Here is a 23,571-nt window from a genome sequence, read left to right as displayed (position 1 = left end):
TTTGGGCCCCGGCAGTCTTGGCACCCAGTCCACAGGCTGAACTGCTGTGTTCGACCACCTGTGAGAAGGTGGACGGTGTTGGGCACCTCTGTGTTGTGAAATTTGGGATGACCAGAACTTTGAGTTCCTGGTATGAATCTCAAGAGTTGTATTAAGGAAAATAATTCATCATGGGAATATGAACCTAAAGAAGAAAATGGACAGCTTTTTGGCTCCAAACCTGACACATGTAATGGTACCATCTTTGTTCTGTGTTAGAATAAAGGTAAGAAAGGAGGTTTACCCTGCACACAGTTGAGAATCTTTAAGAATCTCAAGATTAAGGGCGCCTGGGTGGCTCAGTTGGTTGGGTATCTGCCTTCGGCTTGGGTCATGATCCTAGGGTCCTGGGACAGAGCCCCACATTGGGCTCCCTCCTCAGTGGGAAGCCTACTTCTCCCTCTACCACTCCCCTGCTCTCTCACTCTCAAATAAATTAAATCTTTTTTTAAAAGGTTTTATTTATTTGACAGAGATCACAAGTAGGCAGAGAGGCAGGCAGAGAGAGAGAGGGAAGCAGGCTCCCCGCCGAGCAGAGAGCCCGATGTGGGGCTCGATCCCAGGACCCCGAGATCATGACCTGAACCGAAGGCAGAGGCTTAACCCACTGAGCCACCCAGGTGCCCCTCAAATAAATTAAATCATTTTAAGAAACAAGAATCTCAAGATTGACCTCTGAGATTACTTTCTGCTCCTATTTGTCTGGTCACTCAGCAGGTACCTGGATGCTCAGAGCCTGATTAAATCACGTTGGTTTTTCATCCTGATTTATAGGCCCTCCCACACACTACACACATGTATAGGCAAATAATTTCCCACCAATAGGAGAGTTGACTTGTGACATTTTGCACTTCTGGTAACCCTTTTCCAAACTGGGCCACTCACATTGTCGTTTCTAGAACTGAGAGTGTGTGTAGCTTTCCCTGAGACACATAAGCTGTATATACAAATATAATAACTTTATCATTGTGGAAATATCCATGTAATGTACAGATAGCACCTAGAACATAGCAGCTAGTGCCCAGAGAGGAATCGGGAAATGATGATGTGGATGACTGGGCATAGGAGAGATCTCATTTCTCCACATCCTCACCAGCATTTGGTGTTACCACTCTTCTTTTTTTTTTTTTTTTAAGATTTTATTTATTTATTTGACAGACAGAGAGCACAAGTAGGCAGAGAGGCAGGCAGAGAGAGAGGAGGAAGCAGGCTCTCCGCCGAGCAGAGAGCCCGATGCAGGGCTCGATCCCTGGACCCTGAGATCATGACCTGAGCCGAAGGCAGAGGCTTAACCCACTGAGCCATCCAGGTGCCCTGGTTTGTTAGATTTATATCGAAGTATTTCTTTTTTCTTGAGCAATTATAAATACTATTCTATCTTTATTTTTTTTTAAGATTTTGTTTATTTGACAGAGAGATCACAAGTAGGCAGAGAGGCAGGCAGAGAGAGAGGAGGAAGCAGGCTCCCCGCTGAGCAGAGAGCCTGATGCGGGGCTTGATCCCAGGACCCTGAGATCATGACCTGAACTAAAGCCAGAGGCTTAACCCACTGAGCCACCTAGGCGCCCCAAAGGTTTTATTTATTTATTTGACGAGCACAAGTAGGCAGAGCAGTAGGCAGAGAGAGAAGAGAGAGAGAAGTAGGCTCCCCTCTGAGCAGAGAGCCTGATATGGGGCTTGACCCCAGAACCCTGGGATCATGAGCCGAGCTAAAGGCAGATGCTTTACGGACTGAGCCACCCAGGCGCCCCACTATTCTATCTTTCCAGTTTCCATGTGTTCACTGCTAGGATATAGAAATACAATTGGTTTTTGTTTTTTGTTTGTTTTTTAGAGAGGGAGAGGGGGAGAAGAGTAGAGGGAGGGAGAGAGATAATCTCCAACAGGCTCCACGCCCAGCATGGAGCCAGATGCGGGGATGGATCCCACGACCCTGAGATCATGACCTGAGCTGAACCCAAGAGTTAGAAGCTTAACCGACTGCGCCACACAGGCAGCCTGATTTTTCTATGTTGATCTTGTATCCTGTGACCACACTGAACTCATTTATTAGTTCTAGGAGGGTTTGGTTTGGTTTTGTAACTTACTTGAGATTTTCTACATAGGCCATCACATCATTTGCAAACAGAGGCACTTTTATTCCTTTCTTTCCAACCAATGTACCTTCTATTTCCTTTTCTTGACTCACTTGTCTGGCTAGGACTTCCAGTATGACGTTGAGTAACAGTGCCATGAGCTGACATCCTTGCCTTGTTTCCAGTCTTAAGGAGAAAGCATTCAGTCTTTCACCAATAAGTGTAACATTAGCTGTTGGGTTTTTATAGATGTTTATCATCATTAAGTTGAGGGAATTTCTATCTGTTGCTAGGTTTTTGAGCGTTTTTGTTCTTATCATGAACAGGTGTTGAATTTTGTCAAATGCTTTTTCTGTATCTATTGATGTGATCATATTTTTCTTGTTTAGCTTGTTAATATGGTAGGTTACATTGATTAATTTTTTTTAAGAGAGAGAGTACATACATGAGTGGGGGAGGGGCAGAGAGAGAGAGAGAGAGAGAGAGAGAATCTTAAGCAGGCTCTACACCCAGCATGGAGTCCAATACAAGACTTGATCTCAAGACCCTGAGATCATGACCTGAGCTGAAATCCGGAGTCAGGTGCATGACTGACTGAGCCACCAAGGCACCCCCCTTTTTCTAAAGTAATTTTCAAATATTTAACCAGCCTTACTTCCCTAAAACAAACCCCAGTTGGTTACGGTGTATAAATTTTTTATATATTGCTGAATTCTACTAGCTATTATTTTCTTAAAGATTTCTATGCTCTTTGTTCATGGGGGATATTGGTTTACCATTTTCCCTTTTTTTGGTACTGCCTTTTTCTATTTTTTTATTTTCCTTTTTCTATTCTATTTTATACTGCCTTTTTCTATTTTACCAATCTGATATTGGTATCAGAGTAATCTGGTCTCACAAAACGAGCTGGGATGTGTTCCTTACTCTTCTGTTTTCTGGAAGACATCGTGTAGAATTTGTGTTAACTCATCTTGAAAGCTTAATGGAATTCTCCAGTAAAACCATCTGGTCCTGGAGACTTCTTTTTCAAGAGTTTTCAAATTGTAAAGGCAATTTCTTTAATAGTTATAGGGCTGTTAAGATGATCTCTTTCATGGGGCACCTGGGCTCAGTTGATAAAGCATCCAGCTCATGATTTCAGCTCACGTCATGGTCTCAGGGTCATGGGTTTGAGCCCCACATTGGTCTCCATACTCAGCGGGGAGTCTGCTCGAGATTCCCTCTCTCTCTCTCTCTCTCCCCCCACTTGCATGCTTGCTCTCTCTCTCAAATTAATTAATCTTAAAAAAAAAAGATTATCTGTTTCATATTGGGTGAACTGTGGTAGTTTGTGAAATTGGTCCTGTTTCATATAAGTTGTCAAATTTATGTTGTTTGTAGCATTACCTTATTATTCTTTTCACATCTGTGACATCTATAGTGACACTCCTTGTTTCATTCCTGATATTGGAAATTTATATCTCCTCTCTTTTTTTCTTTCAGTCTTGCTAGAGGTTTGTCAATGTTATTGATCTTTTCAAAGAACCAGCTTTTTGTTTCATTGATTTCCTATATTGTTTTTCTTCTCTCCATTTCTTTGACTTCTGCTCCTATCTTTATTCTTTCCTTCTTTCTGTCCAGCTCTGCCCAGACAGCATAATGAAGCAAATAGGTAAACAGTATGTTTGGTGTCAGTACTTTGCATTTTCCAGATTTGTTTAAACAGTGATTGTCTGAGTATAGAAACTGACATTTATAGAGATTACATGAAAAGAAATTCCCTCAGAAATAAAGTAATGAGATTCATTGGTTTCTCTGGCCTGTGGTTTCTGATGGTACTTCATGAATATGAATCATTTATGTGAACCAGGTTCTTATTCTAAAATTCTTCAGAAACCCCCTGAAGTTCAGTGTGGTGTTTTGACCTCTATGACCTAAGTAAAATCAACACCTACCCGTTCCTTATTTCTCCAGACTACGGACAGAGGCCCTTATGAGGTGTTAAGTGGCTGCTCAGAAGTCAGAAGCCCAGGGTGGGATTCCGAGTTCCACCATAAATAATGAGGGGTTAGTTGTGACTTTTTACCATGGCTAAGTTCTAGTCTGTGTGTAAAATAAAAATGAACATGACCCAAATCCAGAGCCAGGTTACTGCTTTCCAGAAATCCAACTTATCTTTTTAAAATCAGTATGTGGTGATTGATACTTTAAAACATGATGGCGAGATGCTCAAATTGTTTTCTGGTAATGCACAAACTACATATTTTTCTTAGTCCCTTGAGCAGGTATTGTTATTCACACGGGACGTAATCTTGGCAATTTAACAAGGTGACCACAAGACTGTATCAGCAAAGGAGCCTGGTATGTGTGCAGAGCACATTTGGGCAGCATGGTGGCTCTTTGGAGCCGCCAGCTTCAGGTGACACACACATGAGATGGTGGTGAAGGTGGGGTTGGAGTGGCACATGCCCAGGCATCCGGGTAGCCCTCACACCCCACAGCACAGCCATGCAGACACTCCAGGACAAGGAAGGACACTCTGTTCAGTATAATCCTATTAGACTGAGAATTTACGATTTGCCAGATACTGTGAAGAGTAAAGGCAGGGAGAAGCCCTGAGCTCTTTATGTAATAGCATTTGTAACTGGATATTTGAAAAGCGTTTTTAAGGACGCCAGTGTGTAATCGTAGGATGGATCCTGGGGCGTCTGGGTGGCTCAGTTGGTTGGGTGTCCCGACTCTTGGTTTTGGCTTAGGTCATGATTTCAAGGTCGTGGATGGAGCCCCATGTTGGGCTCAGCGTTAAGTCGGCTTGGGTTTCTCTCTTCCTTTCCCTCCGCCCCTACCCCCTACCCCCCTCTCAAATAAATAAATCTTTTTTTTTTTTTAAAGGGTGGATACTGCGAGGTGAAGAACTGGGCTCTGGGGTCTAAGAGCCTTAGCCACAGTCTTGGTTCCACCATTTTCTACCTTTGTGACCTTGGGCAACTTATTTACCTCTTTGACTCAGTCTCCTCACCCGTTTAGATGGGGATAGTAGTGCAAGGATAAAATGAATGTGATAAAGAATTCTCCCATGAAGTGTACCATCTGAAAAAGAAATAAAGGTACCATCTGGCATATAGTAAGCATTTAGTATCTTTTAGCTATTAATTATTATATATTATATATGTTATATATAACTTTATTATGTTATCATTACAAATCATAACATCAGTACTACTCCCATTGCTATTATTATTATCAGTGAATCTTACCTTAATGGAGACCAGTTTGCTTTTCTGGAATTGGTTACAATTTTTCAGGAGTATAGTAAAATAGAGAATCTGCTATAAGTCACATTCGGAGCAGGTGACTTAAGGTACCCCTTAGGAAGCATAGATCATTCTCACTTGCAGATTCCCAGGGATTTCAGTAGCGTAAGAAGTTGGGCATTGTCTAGCGCAGTGTTTTTCCACATTGTTTTCATTGTTGTTCCCCTACAAGGAGCCCTTCAAAAATGTTTTTCTCCCGATTACCTCTTCCAGTGAAATCTTAATACCATAGATCTGGGAAAAAAAAAATAGCACAGATCTGCTATAGACTTGTTTATGTAGGATCATGCTTTAGAGGGTATAAAGCATTGTAATGTCTAAAACTTTTGGTCTCACAAGAACCAATCTTCACACCCATGGGGACAGTGCCACCCCCAACTGATAATACATGATTTAGTGCAGTGGTTCTCGATTGAGGGCAATTTGCCACCCAGGGGCCATTTGGCAATGTCTGGAGATAAAATTTTGAGTTGCCTCAACTGCGTAGGGGGCTGCTACTGGTATCTTGGGAGATAAAGGCCAGGGCCTGAAATGTCAATAGTGCCAAGATCGTGAAGCACTGCTCTTAGTCTGATGGCAAGGTTCAGATGTACCCTGAATACAACCCAGAAATTGTTAAAGCAGGTACAAAGGGACCATGTCAACTCTAAGGCACAAGAGAAAGAGAAGAGCAGAAGTTGAGTTCCTGACCTTCAGGAACCCTTGGACAACACAGTTTACTTGTGTCCAAAAAAAAAAAAAAAAAAAAGCCATCTTTGTCTTTTTAAGTATTGTTGCTGTTTTCAACAATATGGTGCTTTTTGCTCTTTCTGTCGAATATGTGTCAAAATATGTGTAAACACTTCAAATACGTGTTTTGTAACAACTTTGTTTTCTGTTTTTCCTGTGGATGTACCTTGCGCTATGGAACAGGTGAATTCCTGAAAACTTGTATAAATTCATTTTCCACGAGCTGCACGCATTCCTCTGGTTTCCTTACATGATCTTTTGAGAGGCTTCCCTTCCTTCCCAATTGATCCTCATTGGGCCTAGCTCCTAACATTGTTGCTTTAAATTTAAATTTAGCAGCCTCTCTGGGTTTGCGAGAATGGGTACAGTTTCAGAGAGGGTACGGATATCTCTTCAGAGTGAGTCCGCCTGTTCCTTGATGGGCGTGGTCCGGGTCCTGTGCCCAGAGCTCCTGGCTCCCTTGTGCTCCCCACATCACACTCATGTTCCCTTCTGCTGCTGCCCAGAGTTGGCGTCGAGGAGCCGTCCGAAGAGGACCAGAACGAACTGCGCCGGCAGTACTTCAGGTGACATGAAGAAATCCTCAGAAACAAATTAACTGCGCCTGGCTTTTCTCCTCCTTCTAACCTGATGTGTTTCTCTTGATGCCGTTTTGTCTCTTTCTTCCTTCCTGTGTGCACCCACCCTCTGCTCCTTTCAGCCAAGGGGCAAGAGGTCGGGTCAAGTCTAACCCCTTTTCCACCCTGTCTCTGGGTTGCTTGCTGGCTCGGTGTTCCTGAGGTTCCGTTCTCTGTCCCTGCATACTAGGCAGTGTGTGTCCCCACCAAAGCCGGGGTTGGCAACGGTCTCCCCTCTTACACAACTGAGCTTAGTGGCCAGAGCAGTCCATTCTCAGAGCCACAGACACATCTTCCACAAAGTCTTAGTAAAACAAGGCTGTTCACTCATGAAGAGAATTAGGATTTGGTATGTCTGCCATGACTGGGGTAGGGCTTACACCATCTGAATGAAGTACCAGTGCTTTTGAGTAGTTTTTAAAGTATGTAAGTGTGTACTCGTACCTTATGGGGAATCTGAAGATACAAAAGCAGTTTTGTTTTATTTTTTAGAAACCCAAAAGATAAAGACTCTGGTAATGCAGTTAGGTTCTCAGTGTCCACCCAAGTTCATGATCCGATTAGGCTTCGGGGAGGGAGCGATGTGGGGCAAGCAGAAAAAAGACTTTAATGTTTCCTTTGCCCTTTCTGCGTCTTTATCAGCGTGTGTTCTTCCCAACCTGATTTTCAGTGCCAGTACGTAAATCAGGGCACAGTAGGCTTGAGCTCTGTTCCTCCCACTGTGAAAGGACGTCACTCTCTGAGGGCAGTGGAGAGAACAGCCCCGCTCATCACCGGCCATGGACGCTGTGAAATCACCGGGCTCCGAATGGGCCGTAACGATGTGTATATAAGTAATGGAAGCTGTTAAGATCCCTGGGTTCACACTTTCTTTCTGCTGTTTAAAACACACACACACACACACACACACACACACATTCACTTTTTGGAGGCCTGACTTTAGGTAGCACTTAAGGTACAGAGGAAACCCTTTCTTTTGAAATATCCCACCTTCAGGAAGGAAGGTCCTTTGGGCACAGCGCAAGTTATTACACTTGGGACGTGAGAGCATTCAGACTATGATCTGGAGTTCAAGGTTTTACAGAAAGGCATGTGTCTCCTAGTCCTGCAATGATTTAGAGCCTCAGCCATTCACATTTTTGAAAAATCACCGGTTAAAGTAGAACACCTCTAAAATTCCTGGGATTTCCTGGCATTTTAGATGGCAGCTCGTCAGAATGTACTTACACTCATACCAGAAAGTTAATTATTCATGTTCTTTCTATATGTTTTCATTCCAGAATGAGCACATTAGTTTGATTGCTCTATTTTCTCACTTGGCGTGACACTGAACGAAATGTAAAGTGCAGCAGGAGTCCTGTAAGCCACTTTTCAACTGCTTAGGGGCTGGCCACATGTGGCTGGTGACTAGCACATTGGACAGTGCAGATCTAGAAAGCTGTAGTAAGTTCTGTTGGACAGCGTGGATCTAGAATCATTCCCGAGTTCCCCCGAACAAAAAAACACTGAACATCACGAGTTTGCGATGAGTTCAGGGTGGCCCTACTTTTGTGATGTTATCAAGTTATTTCACCATTTTGTGCTTTGTTATGTTGAATTCTGACCTGACCACATGGGCCCAGGATAAATAGATGGGTCCCACCGACACTGCTGGAACTTGAATGAAAATAGTCACAACCTAGTCTTCATAAATAGTTCTTGGTGAACAGAATTTAATTCTTGTTAACCAAGGTTTTTTTCCTTTTAATAGACATTAGTTAAAGGCCTAGAGGGGGCGAAATTTCATTCGGCAGCTTCTATTATATTCGGTTTTATTTTCGTTACTGTAATACAGGGCGTCCTCAACCTTTTCTCCTACTCCTGGTCTTCCTATTTTACCTAGGACAGTAACGTCAACGTGTTTTATCTTTGCTGACGTGGAAGCCATTTACGAAGGCTAATTACACCTATTTCAAAATTCACAGTATAGAAAGGAGAGATTATTAGTGGCAGACCTGGACTGCCACATTCTTGGCCAAACTGTGCCTCATACCCTTCAGATCAGATAATCTCATTGCTCCTGCCCCACAGTCTGGTCAGAGCTGGTGGTTAGGCTGAGAGGTACTGTGTCACCTGGCATTCTGGGAGGCTGTCGGAGAAAGAGCAGGGTAACCGGCACTCCGCCCCTCTGAGTCTGCACTGGGGAGCTCATCTGAGTAAACAAGTCTGCTGTGAAGTGGCTTTGTGCTGCTGTAGGCCACAGAGCAGGGCCTAACGTTGGATTCCTAGCTGTTGATACCACAAGTGCAGACCGAGTTACCAGACAGAGGACTCTTCTCTGGGGGATTGTGTGTTAAGAGTGTCTGAAACAGGTGAGGTCTCAAAATCAGGAGCTAGGAATTCCGTATGTGACCTCTCGGCTAACACTTTGATACACTAGACACATCAGGTACACTGAGGCTCGGGAGAACTTTTGGGGGACAGCCCTGAATTGCATGGGTCTCGTGTCAGAAAATCTCTGTGAGACTTGTTGTTCAAAAGTCCTCAAATAACATCCAGTTAGGAGGACAAGCCTCCAAATCTCAGACTCTCCAGCCTCAAAGCAGCCCCTAGACACATAGCAAAGTCCATCGAACTCACTGCAAAAATTCTACCAAAGCCCAGGCCTGTAGGTAGGAAATCTGGTGTCAGGTACCCTAGAGTTTAAATAGAGCAGAACCTGGTGTCACGGGCACTCAGTAAAGATTTGCCGAATACATGAATTCATCTTGTGGTTTTAAACGTCACCTTCAGCAACATACGGGCTCTCTGTTCCCTTTCCCTCCATAGTTCCCCCTTTCCAGGGACACACACCTCGGGTTAGTGCTTAACAGAGCTGTGCTAAGACAGGGTAGACGTTGGCTTTCAGAGGTGGGCACATCTCTGTTGTCTTCTGTTTTCATTTTCAAGAAATAACCTGGGCATCATAGGTAGGAAAGAGGGAGGGAGAGGAAGATAAGTAAGGTGCACACACGTGGGTTTTTGTAGTCTGCTGTCCACTCACTGGAGCCAGTACCCCAGTACTGGACTGCCAAGACCCTTGGGTGAAGCTATTCAGCACCTCCCTTCAAGCTTGAGTCAGACCTGCCAGAAACCATGTTCTTGGTTTATAGTTCTTTGCAACACTGGAGGGAGCATGGGAAGGCAGAGAATTTTCCTGTCCTCTTTGTTTTCTCCACCCTCCCCATGTGATCGAGGTCACAGTCCTCCGCCTCAGGGTGAGGAAGGTACAGGGATGAAGAATTAACAGGTGCACAAGACAACAGCTGGTGTGTTACTAAGCCAAGATGACTACCCTAGTCAAAGCATGGGATCTGTTGTAAGTGGATTTTGCCACTTTGCTTTTTCTTTCTGTCTTCAGTTGTTGATCTTAAAAGAGTCACTTCTCAGGTCATCTCAGCTGTGGGAGGACGTGGGGGCACCAGGATAAGACATTAATGAAATGTATGCCCAAGTATTTAGGGGACGTGTACTGATGTCTGCAACTTTATTTGAATGCATCTAAAAATTAAGATGGATGATAGAGAAGTGGAGAGAATGCAATAAAGAAACTCTAGCAGTATGTTAACAGTAGAGTCTCCGTGGTAGATATATAGATGTTCACTATAAATTCTTCCGGCACCACCCTGGATGTATGAAAAATGGTGGAACAGAAATTTAGGGAATGGAAAGCAGGTCAGGGCAGACCTGAGGGAGCAGCAGAAGGGAAAAGGCATGGGGCAATGAGCCCCATGTTTGGATAACGGACCCTCTGGTGCAGGAAGACAGAGGGACAGTTGGGTGCCCTTCCCCAGTGGCCTCATGTAGGCTATAAGCACATAGTACCACTTGCCTCTCCTGCCCCCGGGATCTGACATGGAACATGACCTCTTTCTCCCGACTTTTGCATGATAGCCTTCCTCTTCTAGCTAACTACTCCTTCCGCTTCCGGAAGATGGCCGGCCTCTTGGCTACTTCCAGCCAGCATGGCTGCCGTGGTCCAAGCTAATGCTTTCCCTTTTTCTTCTTGTCTCTCTCCCTGGTGACTTACAGAGTTGGTGTTGACCCAGATCAAGACCCACCACCCAACAACGACAGCTTTCAAGTCTTACAAGGGGTAAGTCACAAGAGGTGCTTCTTCAAGGGAAGACACTGTTCTAAAGAGCTACAATGTAGTGAGCACTTACTATAGGCCGGGTTCTCTTTACATGGATTTCCTCACCATGACCTTGATGGCAGCCTTATGAGGGAGGTCCTGTTGTCCCCATTTTGCAGATTAGAAGCTGAAGTTTGAGAGTCTCAGTGAGTCATTAATAGAGGATTAGAAAGTGATGAAGCCGGGGTTAGACCCTAGGGTTGGCATTTTTAAAACACCGTATGGAGGGGGTATGCCAGCCAGGAAGAGCATTCCAGCTAAGACCCTGACTGCCTGCCTGCCTTCTGAGAATGGATAGACTGGGTACACTGGTGACTGGCTCACTGTCCCCGGGTCAGAGTCTGTCTGTAGTGCCCAGGCAGGGGAAGGCGGGGGATGGGGTCTGACTCTCCAGCCCAGGGAATCTGAGGAGGAGAGGAAGGACGTGGGTGATTTCAGGCCCTCCCGCTCCTCCAGGCCCGGGATCCTCTCCTGCTGAGTTCCCCACAAGCCCAGGAATGGCTGAGCAGGGGCCCTCACCCCGACCGCCAAGGACAGAAGGTCACCGCCAGGTGGACCATTAGGGCTTAGGCAGGGTGGTGGCAGCAGTGACAGCCTGGGACAGCATGCCGGGGAGGGAAGCTGTCGAGGCTGGGATCAGAGGAGCCCCGTGGCAACATTGAGTGTGACGAGCACGGACATGTCCCCGCTGCCACGGAGAATCCTGAAAGAGTCCATGTGGCCGAGAGGAACGTCCTGGCCTGCGGTTTGGCCATCTGTTCCAGTTACTGTTGCTACGTAACCAGCTGCATCACGCAGAGGAAAGGGAGCAACAGTTTCTTTCACTCACGGATGCTCTAGTCGGCACTTTGGAAAGGGCATAACAGGGGCAGCTTGTCCTTGCTTGAGCAGGAAGCTGGGGGCCAGAATCGGCCAGAGACTCGTTCGCTCATCTGTCTGGCGCCTGGGCTGGGAGGACCCGAAGAGGAGGACAGCCGACTGCAGTGCCCACACATGGTGCCTGCACGTGGCCTGGGGGCACTGGGCCCCTTCCCCGATGACTCAGGGTTCCCGCAGCTGGGCACCGCCTTTTCTGACCTGATCCTAAAGGTCTCAGGACCTTCTGGTCACCTCTGGGACTCACTGGTGGTCGCACTTGAGTTGCTCAAGCCAGCCCAGATGCAACGGGAGGGGAGAGAGATCATAACCTCTTCATGGGAAGAGCATCAGCGAAGTGGCAGACGTGAGTGCGGGCTGCCACAGGACCCTTGCTGTGTCCCCGGGGTTTGCTTCCTCCCAGGGCCGGCGTTTCCTGGGCTGGCAGGGCTAGGTAGAGAGAGGCTATGCTAAGAGCAAAAACGTGTTACCAAAATGTTACCAATGCCCCCCTCCCCACCGGGTCCAGAACTCTTTTGTGCAGCGTGGCAGAAAGCCTTACCCAACCACACGCATGCTCTGTCTGTGACCATATCGGGTGTTGCTTTCTCTCCAGTCAGTGGAATCGCACGCCATCCTAAACCTACTCTCTATATTTCAGACGCCAGAGGACCTTCTAAATGACTCCAGCCCTTGAAGCCCATTAAACAAGTGTTGCCTACGGTGGTGCCCTGTGGGGCCTGGGAGTGCCGCTGTGGCTTTTCCTGATTTCTTTCTCTTTGAGGGTGGTCATGTCTTGGTGGCAGTGCCCATTCAGGGTATCAAAGCCACAACCTCTGAAAGGGCGGGACATTTTAGGAAGAGTTTTCAGTGAGCTTCATGGGGAATGATAGGACACCCACTTGAATGGTGCTCCAGAGAAATTCTTCTTGAAAAGTTGCCATTGGACCCTATCTTGGATTAAGGAGTTTAGAAACCAAGGGTTTGGGAATTGTGTACCTGGAAGCTAATTTAGAGTCTAACAGGGAGATCTTGAAACTCACCCTGAGGAAACCTGGGTGAAGTGTCTTTCTTTTACTGGAAGGAGAAGAAGGGCTCTGGAAGGATACAAATGGCCTGCTCCAAAGCTTCCTCCCCAGGACCACAGCTGGTCCAGATGAATTTTGTAAGAAAACAGGCTAATTCCAGCTGGATAGCCAGGGTTTGGACAGATTTCATCTTGTTGGTTCCAGACTCGTCAGACACCCCCAGCCCTTGTGTTGTTTGTTTTTCATTGCTCCTGCCTCTGGATTTAAGCATCTGTGAAAGGAAAAGCATGAAATGGTTTGGTTGCTTTCCTGTAGCCGAACTCACCTTCCATCTCATAAGAACTTCACATGGAGACACTGGGCTTATAACTAAGTCACAAGCTTGCTGTCACTGTTCCATGGAAATGTTGGAGAAAGCAGTGGGTTCTGAGTGTTAAGGGTTGGGGCAGTACATTTACTGTGGGCAGTGACTGCTCCCTGCCCCAGGCAGTGTGTGTTTCAGAAACCTCCCTAGGTGGGCCTGGGTCTTCATTGTCCTCGATGGGACAGTTGTGAATGTGCCCTTGGTGGTGACTTCTGCTGGACTCCCAGTGGCACCCGGTGGCCCGCCCTAGCCAGGAGCTGGTGTCATGGCTTTCCCTTAACCTCCCTCCTTCCGAGCCTCAAACATAGTCATGCGGAGGGCCCTCAGAATCCATTCCACTGGCGTTGTGGAAGTCTTTCAAGATTGCTGTCAGACTGGGGGGAAAAAAGGCGACTTCAAGCTTGGTTTCCCAGGGCACCTTCTTAAATAGGACTCATGTCCTTGTACTTAACAGGCCTTATATCTCTCAGACCTCCTGACCTGACCTTCTCAGTCCAGTGAGCCACTAACAACCGGGCTGGGAGCACTCAGTGGTCATGAGCAACAATAAAACAGAGAAATAAATGGGCTTCTCATTTTTGGGTAAAATCCTGGGTTCTTGCAGTTTCCCCTGAAATGGATCCAGGTCACACGCTTAGTGATGTCATGAAACTGCAGTCATAAATGGGGAAAGTCCAGATGTTTGTTCCCCATCAGAAAAGAAAGGGCAGTTCTCGTTACCTCATTATCTAAATGATCTTCCTAAAAACAAAGAGGAAAGTGACATTTTGATGGAAATGAATTTCTTAGGACAACGTGATTTTCCTCACTGGTTCTAGAAGCCCAAGAGTTCTGGCTACAGAACTACAGAATATTAGCTCATGTGGGAGAAGGAAAGGAGCTTTTGGCTAGAACTTCTGGCTTTGTGTGAGGGAAGCATAAGAATATTGTGGGCAGACTTCTGCTTCATGTCCCTGGCAAGTTTGACTCATTAGAACAAAACAAAACAAAAAAACCTCAGTTGCTTTGTTTCTCCAGAGGTCTTGGTGACTCTGCAACCAAAACAAAAGCCCAGCTGGAGGCAAGCTGCCTGGGCTTGGGGGTGACCTCCCACCCCATTCGAGGGGACCTTTTCATGCCAGACAGAGACCTCATTTACTTCCTTCACCAAGTTAACAGAAGAGCATGCATTGATGGGGCTGCTTTGAAGTAGCTAGGAGCATGAATTCGAATTTATCCTAGCTTTATCATCTCAGCAGGACCAGGCCACAAGCAGGATATGAGTGGCGTGTGGAGGAAAGGGAACTACTGGCTTGTGGTGCGCGTGTGCATGCCCTCACAAGTGTACACGAGCACACAGAAAATCGGCTGCTTATAGTCACATTGACATGTAGCTTTCTGGGTCCTTCCCCAGTTTTCCTTTAGGCTGAAACCTGATACCCAGTTACTTAAATCTTTGACTTCAGACAGTTGCGGAAGGGCCTTTTCTCAAATTCCTCCTCTTTGTCCCTACCAACACCATGCTTTTCTTTTTTGTTCTTCTGATCCCTCACCCCATTCCCCCACCCCCACCCCCACCCCTTGGTCCCAGACTTCCCTTTTGGCCTTGCTTTTTTTTTTCTTAGAAGTGCAGAATTCACATTAATTTAGTCATGCATTTGACAAATACTTACTGAGCACCTGTTATGTTCCGGACAATCTTTCAGACCCTTGGGATACATCTGCAGACCATGCACATGAACCTCCATTCTTAAGGGTGTGGTGACAGTGTGATGAAGGGGACGGTAAGGGTGGAGAGTGCCAAAGGTGAGGTCCGCAGATCTGTCCTTGCTGCTCCGAGTGTCCCCGTGGACCAGAAGCCTGGGTATCCCCAGAGAGCTTATTAAAATGCTGACCATCAGGCCCCACCTAGACCCACTGACTCTGAACCCGCATTTTAACAGGGTTCCCAGGAGGGTCATGTGCCCATTCCTATTTTGAAAAACCCTGGAGTGGTCATTGTGTAGCTCTCAATTCCCTGTTTTTAAAACCTGTTATTACTCCCTTGTGAGAGTCGTTGGCTCCACCATCCCAGGGACAAGAAAAAGAAAGGCCCAAATTGGGTCACATCACTTCCTTGCTTTTTTGCTCTGCATTGGATTTCTAAGGCCACTGCAATAAATTCCCGCAGACTCAGGGGCTTAAGACACTGGTCTTATATTCTGTAGGTTAAAAGTTTGGCGGGCTCCGCTGGTTTCTCTGTTTCAAGGCCGAAATTAAGGTGTCGGCGGGGTTGGACTCTGGGGGAGAACCCACTGCCAGGGTCATTCCGGTTGCTGGTAGAATTCAGTTATGTGGTTGTAGGACTAAAGCCCCATTTCCTTGCTAGGACCATTGGCCCTGGGTCAAGATCCCATCCTAGCAGCACCTGCATGTGCTGGTTCATGGCCCCCTCTCTCTTCAAAGTCAGCAATAGCGGGGCAAGTCCTTATCACACTTTGTAGCTTTCCTGCCTTTTCTTCCACTGCAACTCTCTGACTCTTTTGCCCTTGTCTACTTTTAAGGGCCTGTGTGATTGCATCGGCCCCCTGGAATACCTTAAGCCCATCTCCAAAGCCCCTTTGGCTATATAGCATAACATACGGGCTCCTGGGGTTAGGACATAGACATCTTTGTGGTGGGGGGTGGGGGGAGAAGGGAAGTATTCTGTTCCATCTCTGAAAAAAACCATAAGCTGTTCTCATTACTGTAATGATCTTAACTTGGAAAATTTGTATCTTTTAAAAATAAGAATGGAAATAAATATAACTCTGTCCAGAAATCATTATTTATTAGTTCTAGAAAAAAAATTTCAAAAATAGGACCTTTGTCACTCCTCAGTTTTTTAATCTGCCTTCTTTTTCTTCATCGCATTTGTCACCATATGTGTGTCTTCCCCTCTGGAAAAGGGCTCTTGGAGAAGCAAGTGCTAATGTCATTCTTCTTTGTGTTTCTGGCATCCAGCATGGTGCCTGGCACACCTTTAGGTGCTTAATGAATGCAACAAATATATATACACTCATTGTTACATCCTCGAAAAATGGGGATAAGGAGAGTCAGTGATATTTGCTTAAAGGGGTTTCTCTATTAATAATGTCAACAAAAAGTTTAAAAATCCCTTGTGTTACTCATAAGAACAGAGTGTAGAATGGGGGTGACCAGGAGCTGGGGGTTGGGAGAGTTGGGGAAATGTTTAAGGGTACAGTCCTGTGGCTAATAAGTTCTGGAGATTTAATGCACACCGTAGTGAGTATAGTCCGCAGTACTCTTATAAACTGCAAAGTTGCTGAGAGAGTAGGTCTTAGTTGTTCTCATGGACAAACGGAAATGAGAATTATGTGAAAGGGCACAGAGGGCAGCTCATGCTAACATGGTAATCCTGCAACAGATGAACGTATCAAACCAACACATCTGTACACTATAAATTGACCCAATGTCGGATGTCAGTTACACGTCAATTTAAACTTGCCCAGAGTCATACAGCAAGACAGTAGCACAGCCAGGAGTAGAGCTAGGATCTGGACCCATGTCGTTTGTTGAGAAAGCCTGTGATATTCATATCTATACATGTTGGTGTGTTCTGTTGTCTTTGAAACATTCTCAGAGAAGCCAGCCTTGGACCCAGCCTCGAAAAATGGATAGGGATCAGCCAGGTAGCTGTTGTAGGTGGAAGAAGGTGACCATCTGAAAGGATGCTTCAGGTTCTAAAAGCATCCTGGGCTGGGGCATAAAACCCTCCTATAGGAATGCAGGTTTGGGGGGGCAGGGTCCCCACCTTTTCTGCAGGCAGCGCTTGAATGGAAATGCAAGGCAAGTTGTTCTATACACGCAGCCTGGGGAGGGGGCTGCCTATTACAGGATCTGCCTGCACCCACACTGATCCCTGCTCAGCCCTAGACTGCTTGGAGCAAGAAGGGGGCCCCCAGATCCCATTTGCCAACAGCTATTGGTTGTTTTCTGGGCCAGCTTAAAAAATTAGTCCCATTCCACAGACACTCCCTGATTTCTCCAAAGCCACCATATGCGGGTTTACCTATGTTCTTCCTGTACCTAGTCCTGCTTCTGGCACCATCTCTTAGAATAAGAAGTTGTTTAGCACCCCTGCTATGAAACTACACTTTTTATTTGCTCAAAATTTACCCCTGGTAACCTTTGGGCAGAGTCTTTTTGTTTCCTACCTTTCTAAGGCCCCTTAATCTTATTTTTGGAGCACAGGTATAGCTCTCTGTCGCCCGTGAAGACCTTCTGTTAGTTTGCCTTCGAAAAGAGACATTCCTTTGCTTTCCTCACGGTAATGGTCCTTCTGGGGGCTTATTGAAGTCTCCTGTAGCTTCGTAGGGGTGAGGTGGTAGGAACGGAGGCGTTCCAGGTGATGACACCCCATTGTGGTTTGACGGAGCTTAGGAGGACAGAGGCAGGGTTTGTCGTTTTTATTGCTGTTTTAGGGGAGGGGCGGATGCACCTGACTCGGGGGGACTTGTCTTGTGCCTGTTGGCTTATGGTACCCTTCCTGATCGTGTATGTCTCTGTGTTAGTCTCTTCTTTAGTTTGATTCTGCAGGCGTTTAGAACCACGAGCTTAGAGCCTATCACTTTATAAAAAACCATTTAATTTTTTCCCAGTCAGTTGAGCGGCATTCTGAAACCTCCCTTGAGTTGTCATTAGGCCAGCACCTAATTACCTGAAGGAATGACCATGATCTGCAAATGGAAACATTTCTCTGCCTTCTTTCTTCTACATGATTTCTAAAAATGGGAAATATAGTTGGTTTCTGGGAATGCGCTCGCTCTCTCTCTCGCTCTCTCTCTCTCTCTCTTTTTTAAATTTCCTCATCTCCAGAAGGGCTCATTTAACCAAGCCATTTCCACATGTGTCCCTAAACATTCTTCAGGTCCCCTAGGGACTCTTTTTCTAAAAAAATAACCTTTGTTATGGGAAACATTAGGAAATTAAATAGTGCTTGCTGATTTCCCTCCCTTGGCTTGTCCTCGTGCTCTCCCTTCTCAGAGATCTCTGACCCATACTATCTCAGTCACAGGGGGAGCTCACATGCGCTGCAACGTAGAGCTTCTGGAATTGTGGCTCATCGTGTGTTTGGCTGTTGTCAGCTGCCTTAGAGTTGCCTCTCCCTGTAACGTTCCAGGGGTGACAACAAAGATGGCTGTACCTCCCAAGCGGTCCCTACTTCCAGAGCTTGTCACCTAATGACACAGAATGCCAGCAGTGGCCTCCCATGGCCGTAGTTAGTCTGCCCTTGAATAGTAATATTTGCACACAGCAGATGGCCCAAGCCTCAAATGAATGTTCGATATTGCAAGTCATTTTGCAAATTAAATGACAGGGATGTTTGAGTTGGAAAGGGACGAGAGGAGTAACCACTCGAGGGCAGCTGAAATAACAGAAGTGCGTGGTTGCCTGGCTGGCAGGGTTGGTTGATTGCCTGACTCTTGGTTTCGGCTCCAGTCCTGATCTCAGGGTCATGAGCTCAAGCCCCATGTCGGGCTCCATGCTAGTATGAAGTCTGCTTGAGATTCTCTCCCTCCCCCTCCCTGTGCCCCTCCCACTCATGTGCTCTCTCTTTTTCTCTCTCAAATAAATAAATAACCTTTAAAATAATAGAAATAGTTGCGGCCCCATTTCCCTTGCTTGCTGCCCCCATCATCCTAAGGCTGTCAGGGCAACAAGTCACTGACCCAGCTGGAAGGCAGTGTAGATGTCTCCGTTAAGGACGACCACGAGCCCGGGGCTGATCCGTCAGGGAACGGTCAAGCGTGACTTTCCCAGGCCAGCTTTGGGGAGACTTGGGAAGTTGGTTTTATAGAGGCTTTCTTCAATATTCCCTATCGATCAGTTTCGGGCCATTAGGATCAAGACTATGTTAGCGTAATCAATCTGCTAAAAGGCACTTGGAGAAAATTACAGTAAGAATGCCAAAAGAAATTTTGTACTGCACTGAGTTGATCTGCCCACAGACATAAACAGGCCTTTTTACTTCGAGGGTTGATATGTCTGCCTTTTGGATTTACTCAGTTTCTTTCAAGGTATTACCTCCTAGTATATCTGAAACTTTGGTCAAATAGGGTGTATGACTCTGAGCTCAGAATCTCTAAAAGTTATTGGTTGGTAAAGAAGCTTCCCCTCCTCCCAATACACACACACCCAATTTCAATCCCTTTTCTGCAACTAAGTATCTGTTTTCTTGTTCATTCTTAGGACGGTCCAGATTCTGCCAGAGGAAACCGGACAAAGCAGGAGAGTGCATGGCTCTTCAGGCTGTGGTATAGCTTTGACCACAAGTATCCTTTTCAGTGGCTTCCCTGTATTTGTGAAACACCAATGATGAAGTTCTCTTATTGTCCGTAAATGAATTCTGATGAGTAAGGAAGACGTGTGCTTGGTACAGGTATAGTCAGTCGTCTCTTGGGCTAGAGGCAATGATCATTCAATCACAGGTAGTCCTGGCGAGCAGCACTCTGACCAAGAGGAATGTTTTATGTCATTAGAGTGGCTAACCCACAGGCCAGTAGACTCATGTGGCTCTTAAGAACATTATGTCTGAGGGAAATAAGCCTGTGTAAGTGAATTAGTTAAATTTACACAATGAACCAGGCTGTGGTCAGGAAGGGTAGTAGAACTTGGACAGTTAATCCATGTGGGGAAGAGAATTCCTATTGGCTGAATGGAAGACAAGTCTGAGCCATGTCTCAGCTGGACCACTTGCAGGGCAGACTCTGTTCTAGTAGATTCACCTGCTCCCCAGTGGAAATTAAAAATCCAGAAGTTAAACTTCTGCCATAATTTAAGTTGACATAGTGATCAAATGGATAGGCAGTACAAAGTCGGGAAACTTTGAAAGTGTTAAAAAATTTTTTTGAAGTCTAAGATCCATATAGAAAAGTACACAAATCTTGGGTGCTCGATGAATTTCACAAAATAAACACTGAACACCAAGAAGGTAAAAAAACCAAAGTCTTCAGTTCCCCACATGCCATAACCCAATTACCAACCCTTCTTTCTAGATGTAATCACACTCCTGACCTCTAATAACACTTAATAGTTTTATCTGTTTTTTGAACTTTGTATGAATGAGACTACAGAATATATATATTTTAGCATCTGGTTTATTTGGCTTGACATCTTTTGTGCGACTCTTCTATGTTGTCACATGTAGCTTGAGTTCATCTGTTTTCATTGCTATATAGAATCTGGCTGTATGAATATACCATCATTTATTTATCATTGATTGTTGATGAACATGTAGATTGTTTCTAATTTGGAGCTAGTATGAAAAATACTGTTATGAACATTTTTGTATATGTCTTTTGGTGCATCTGTACATACATTTTTGCTGGGAATATATCCAGGAGTGAAATTGCTGGGTCATAGGACATGCATAGGTTCAACTTTAGGAGTTAGTGCCAAACAGTTTTACAAAAACAGTGGTACCACTTTACATACTCTCCTTTCGTGTATGACAGTTCTAGTTGCTCTGTGTCCTCACCATTGGAGTTGTGAATTATAGCCATTCTGTTGGGTTTGTGGTGGTGTTGTATTGTGGTTTTAATTTGCATTTATCTGATGACTAATAAGGTTGAACATCTTTCCATGTATTTATTGGCCATTGGTGTGTTCCTTTATGAAGTACCTGTTCAAGTCTCTTGCCCATTTTTCTATTGGGTTGTTTGCCTTTCTCTTACTGTTTTTAAGTATTCATTAGGTATTCTGGGTAGGAGTATTTTGCTAATTATATATGATCAAAATATCATCTCTCCTTGTGACATGCCTTTTCACTTTTTTTTTTAGTTTCAACATAATTTGCTACAGGTTTTTTTTCCAACATAATTTACTACAGGATTTTTTTTTGCCTTTTCACTTTTAAATAGAATCTTTTGATAAACAAAAGGTTTTAACCCAATTTATTGATCTTTTCTGATCAGTAGTTTTTATGTCTTCTTATAAAGATCTTTGTCTACCCCAAATTCATGAAGCCAGTTCCTGTTTATCTTCTAGAAGCTTTATTGTTTATCTTCTGTACTTTTTTTTTTTTTTTACTGAGTGATGGACATGGGCAATGAAAAAGTGTAGAGATCATTGAGATGTTCTGGATGAGGCTTTTGTCCTTCAGAGCAGATTAGCTTACATCTGATCAGTGGCTAGGCACTAGGGGCATTAGCAATTTCAGATCACCATAACCCAATCAGAAATAAAGGTGACTTAAAGATGGGAGTCAGTTCCTGTGAGGATTAGTCTGTTTTCTGCTGGTCTTTTTTTCTAGGGTTCTAACATAGAGCCTAAGGTGTTGGCATAGCCTTCCTCAGAAGGACGGCACTCCAGTTTTCATCACATTCAGTCTGTCTTTGTGGGTCTGCCACATGCTCTGCTCAACTTCTCAGGTACCTTTTGGGGAACTATGGCTCACCAAGTGCCAGGCTCACCTCTTGGCTTTCTTCCTCCAGATTCTGGCCCTTTTTGCTGCCATGGCATCTTGTGCCATTAAGCAGACGATTTTGTTGTGTTTTACTTTGCTCAGCTTTTCTAGTTGTTCTCAGTGGAAATGATGGTTCAAATTACTTTATTTGCTATTAACTGAAATAGAACCCCCAGGGATTTTTAAAAGCCATATGTACTTTGTATACATTGTCATTCGAATGCATGTTATTCCCTGGGCTTGGAAAAGACGTGGAGAAAATTGGAGAGAGTTCACAGAAGAGAGGCAAAATGCTAGTGATAAGAAGTTGATTCTTAGGGGCATTCAGTACTCCACTCTGAACAATCTATCCATTATTGATAGATTGTTCAGACACAAGATCAATAAGGAAACATTGGACTTGAACTACATTTTAGACCAAATGGACCTAAAAGATCTGTAGAACATTCCATCCGACAGCAGCAGAATACACATTCTTCCCAAGTACACATGGAACAGTCCCAGGAAAGATCATATGTTAGGTGACAAAACACGTCTTAGCAAATTTAAGAAGACTGAAATTATGTCAAGGATCTTTTCCAACCACAGTGGTACGAAGCTAGGGAAACTGGAAAGTTCACAAATGTGTCGACAATAAACAGTACACTTCTGAACGATCAGTGGACCAATGAAGAAATTGAAAGGGAAATCAGAAAATATCTTGAGACAAATAAAAATGGAAAAACAGCATACCAAAACTTACGGCATGCAGTAAAAGCAGTTCTAAGAAGGGATATAGTGATAAATGCCTCCATTAAGAAGAGAGAAAGATCTCAAATGAACAACCTAACTTTATACCTCAAGGAACTAGAAAAAGAAGAACAAACTAAGCCAAAAGTTAGAAGGAGGAGGGAAAAAACATACATCAGAGCAGAAATAAAATAGAGTCTAGAAAAACAGTAGAAAAGATCAATAAAACTGAGAGTTGTTTTATTGAAAAGATAAAAAAAAATTGACAAACCTTTAGTTAGAGTAAGAAAAAAAGAGAGGACTGAGATAAATAAAATCAGAAATGGAAAAGGAGACATTGCAAATGATACCACGTAAATACAAAGGGTCATAAGAGACTGCTATGAACAATTATACACTAAAAATTGGATAACTTAGAAAAAAATGGATAAATTTGTAGAAACATGCAACTTACCAAGACTAAATGAAGAAGAAATAGAAAATCTGAATAGACCAGTAACAACAAGATAATCATTAATCAAAAAACTCCCAACAAAGAAAATCCCAGGACTGAATGGCCTCACTGATGAATTCCACCCAACATTTAAAGAATTAATACCTTCTCAAACTCTTTCAAAAAATTGAAGAGGCAGGAATGCTCCCAGACTCATTTTATGAGGCCTCCATTACTCTGATATCAAAGTCCAAGGACACTACAAGAAAAGAAATTTACAAGCCAGTATCCCTGATGAGCATAGATGTAAAAAATCTCAACAAAATATTAACAAACAGAATCCAGTGGCGTATTAAAAGGATCATACACCATGATCAAGTGGGATTGATCCCTCAAATGTAACAGTGGTCCAAATCAATAAATGTGATATACACAACATTAACAAAGTAAAAATTATGTGATCATATCAACAGATACAGAAAAAGGAAAGCAATTTTTTAGGGGGGAGGTAGGGGCAGAGGGAGAGGAGAGAAGAGAATCTCAAGTAGATTCCCTGCTGAGTGTGGAGCCTGACATGGGTCTTGATCTCAGGAGTCATAAAATTATGATCTGAGGTGAAACCAAGAGTCAGACGCTTAACCTACTGAGCCACCCAGGCACCCCTAAAGATGACATGACCTTATATATAGAAACCCCTAAAGACTCCACCAAAAACTCTGAAAACTAATAAACTCGGTAAAGTCAGAGGATAGAAAGTCAACATACAAAAACCTGTTGCATTTCCATATATTAACAAAGAACTTTCCAAAACAGATATTAAGCAAACAATCC

At 44.5% G+C, this 23,571-nt stretch overlaps 2 protein-coding genes across 2 annotated transcripts in view; both read left to right on the top strand.

Moving 5' to 3' along the window:
* The window catches only part of LOC111150571 (zinc finger protein 674-like), an 886,492-nt gene that overhangs the window by 723,877 nt on the left and 139,044 nt on the right, over positions 1–23,571 (top strand). The gene's annotated exons all lie outside the window — the stretch shown is intronic.
* The window catches only part of LOC111150345 (solute carrier family 9 member A7), a 133,859-nt gene that overhangs the window by 96,270 nt on the left and 14,018 nt on the right, over positions 1–23,571 (top strand). Inside the window, exons 13-14 of the mRNA XM_022507797.1 lie at positions 10,804–10,847; positions 19,386–19,446. Of these exons, the coding sequence (XP_022363505.1) occupies positions 10,804–10,847; positions 19,386–19,446 (105 nt within the window). The remainder of the gene's footprint in view (positions 1–10,803; positions 10,848–19,385; positions 19,447–23,571) is intronic.

The sequence above is a fragment of the Enhydra lutris genome, unplaced genomic scaffold (genome assembly GCF_002288905.1).
Source record: "Enhydra lutris kenyoni isolate GAN:26980312 unplaced genomic scaffold, ASM228890v2 scaffoldscaffold23, whole genome shotgun sequence".
Classification (NCBI taxonomy): Eukaryota; Metazoa; Chordata; class Mammalia; order Carnivora; family Mustelidae; genus Enhydra; species Enhydra lutris.
This window is presented reverse-complemented; position numbering and strand designations above follow the sequence as displayed.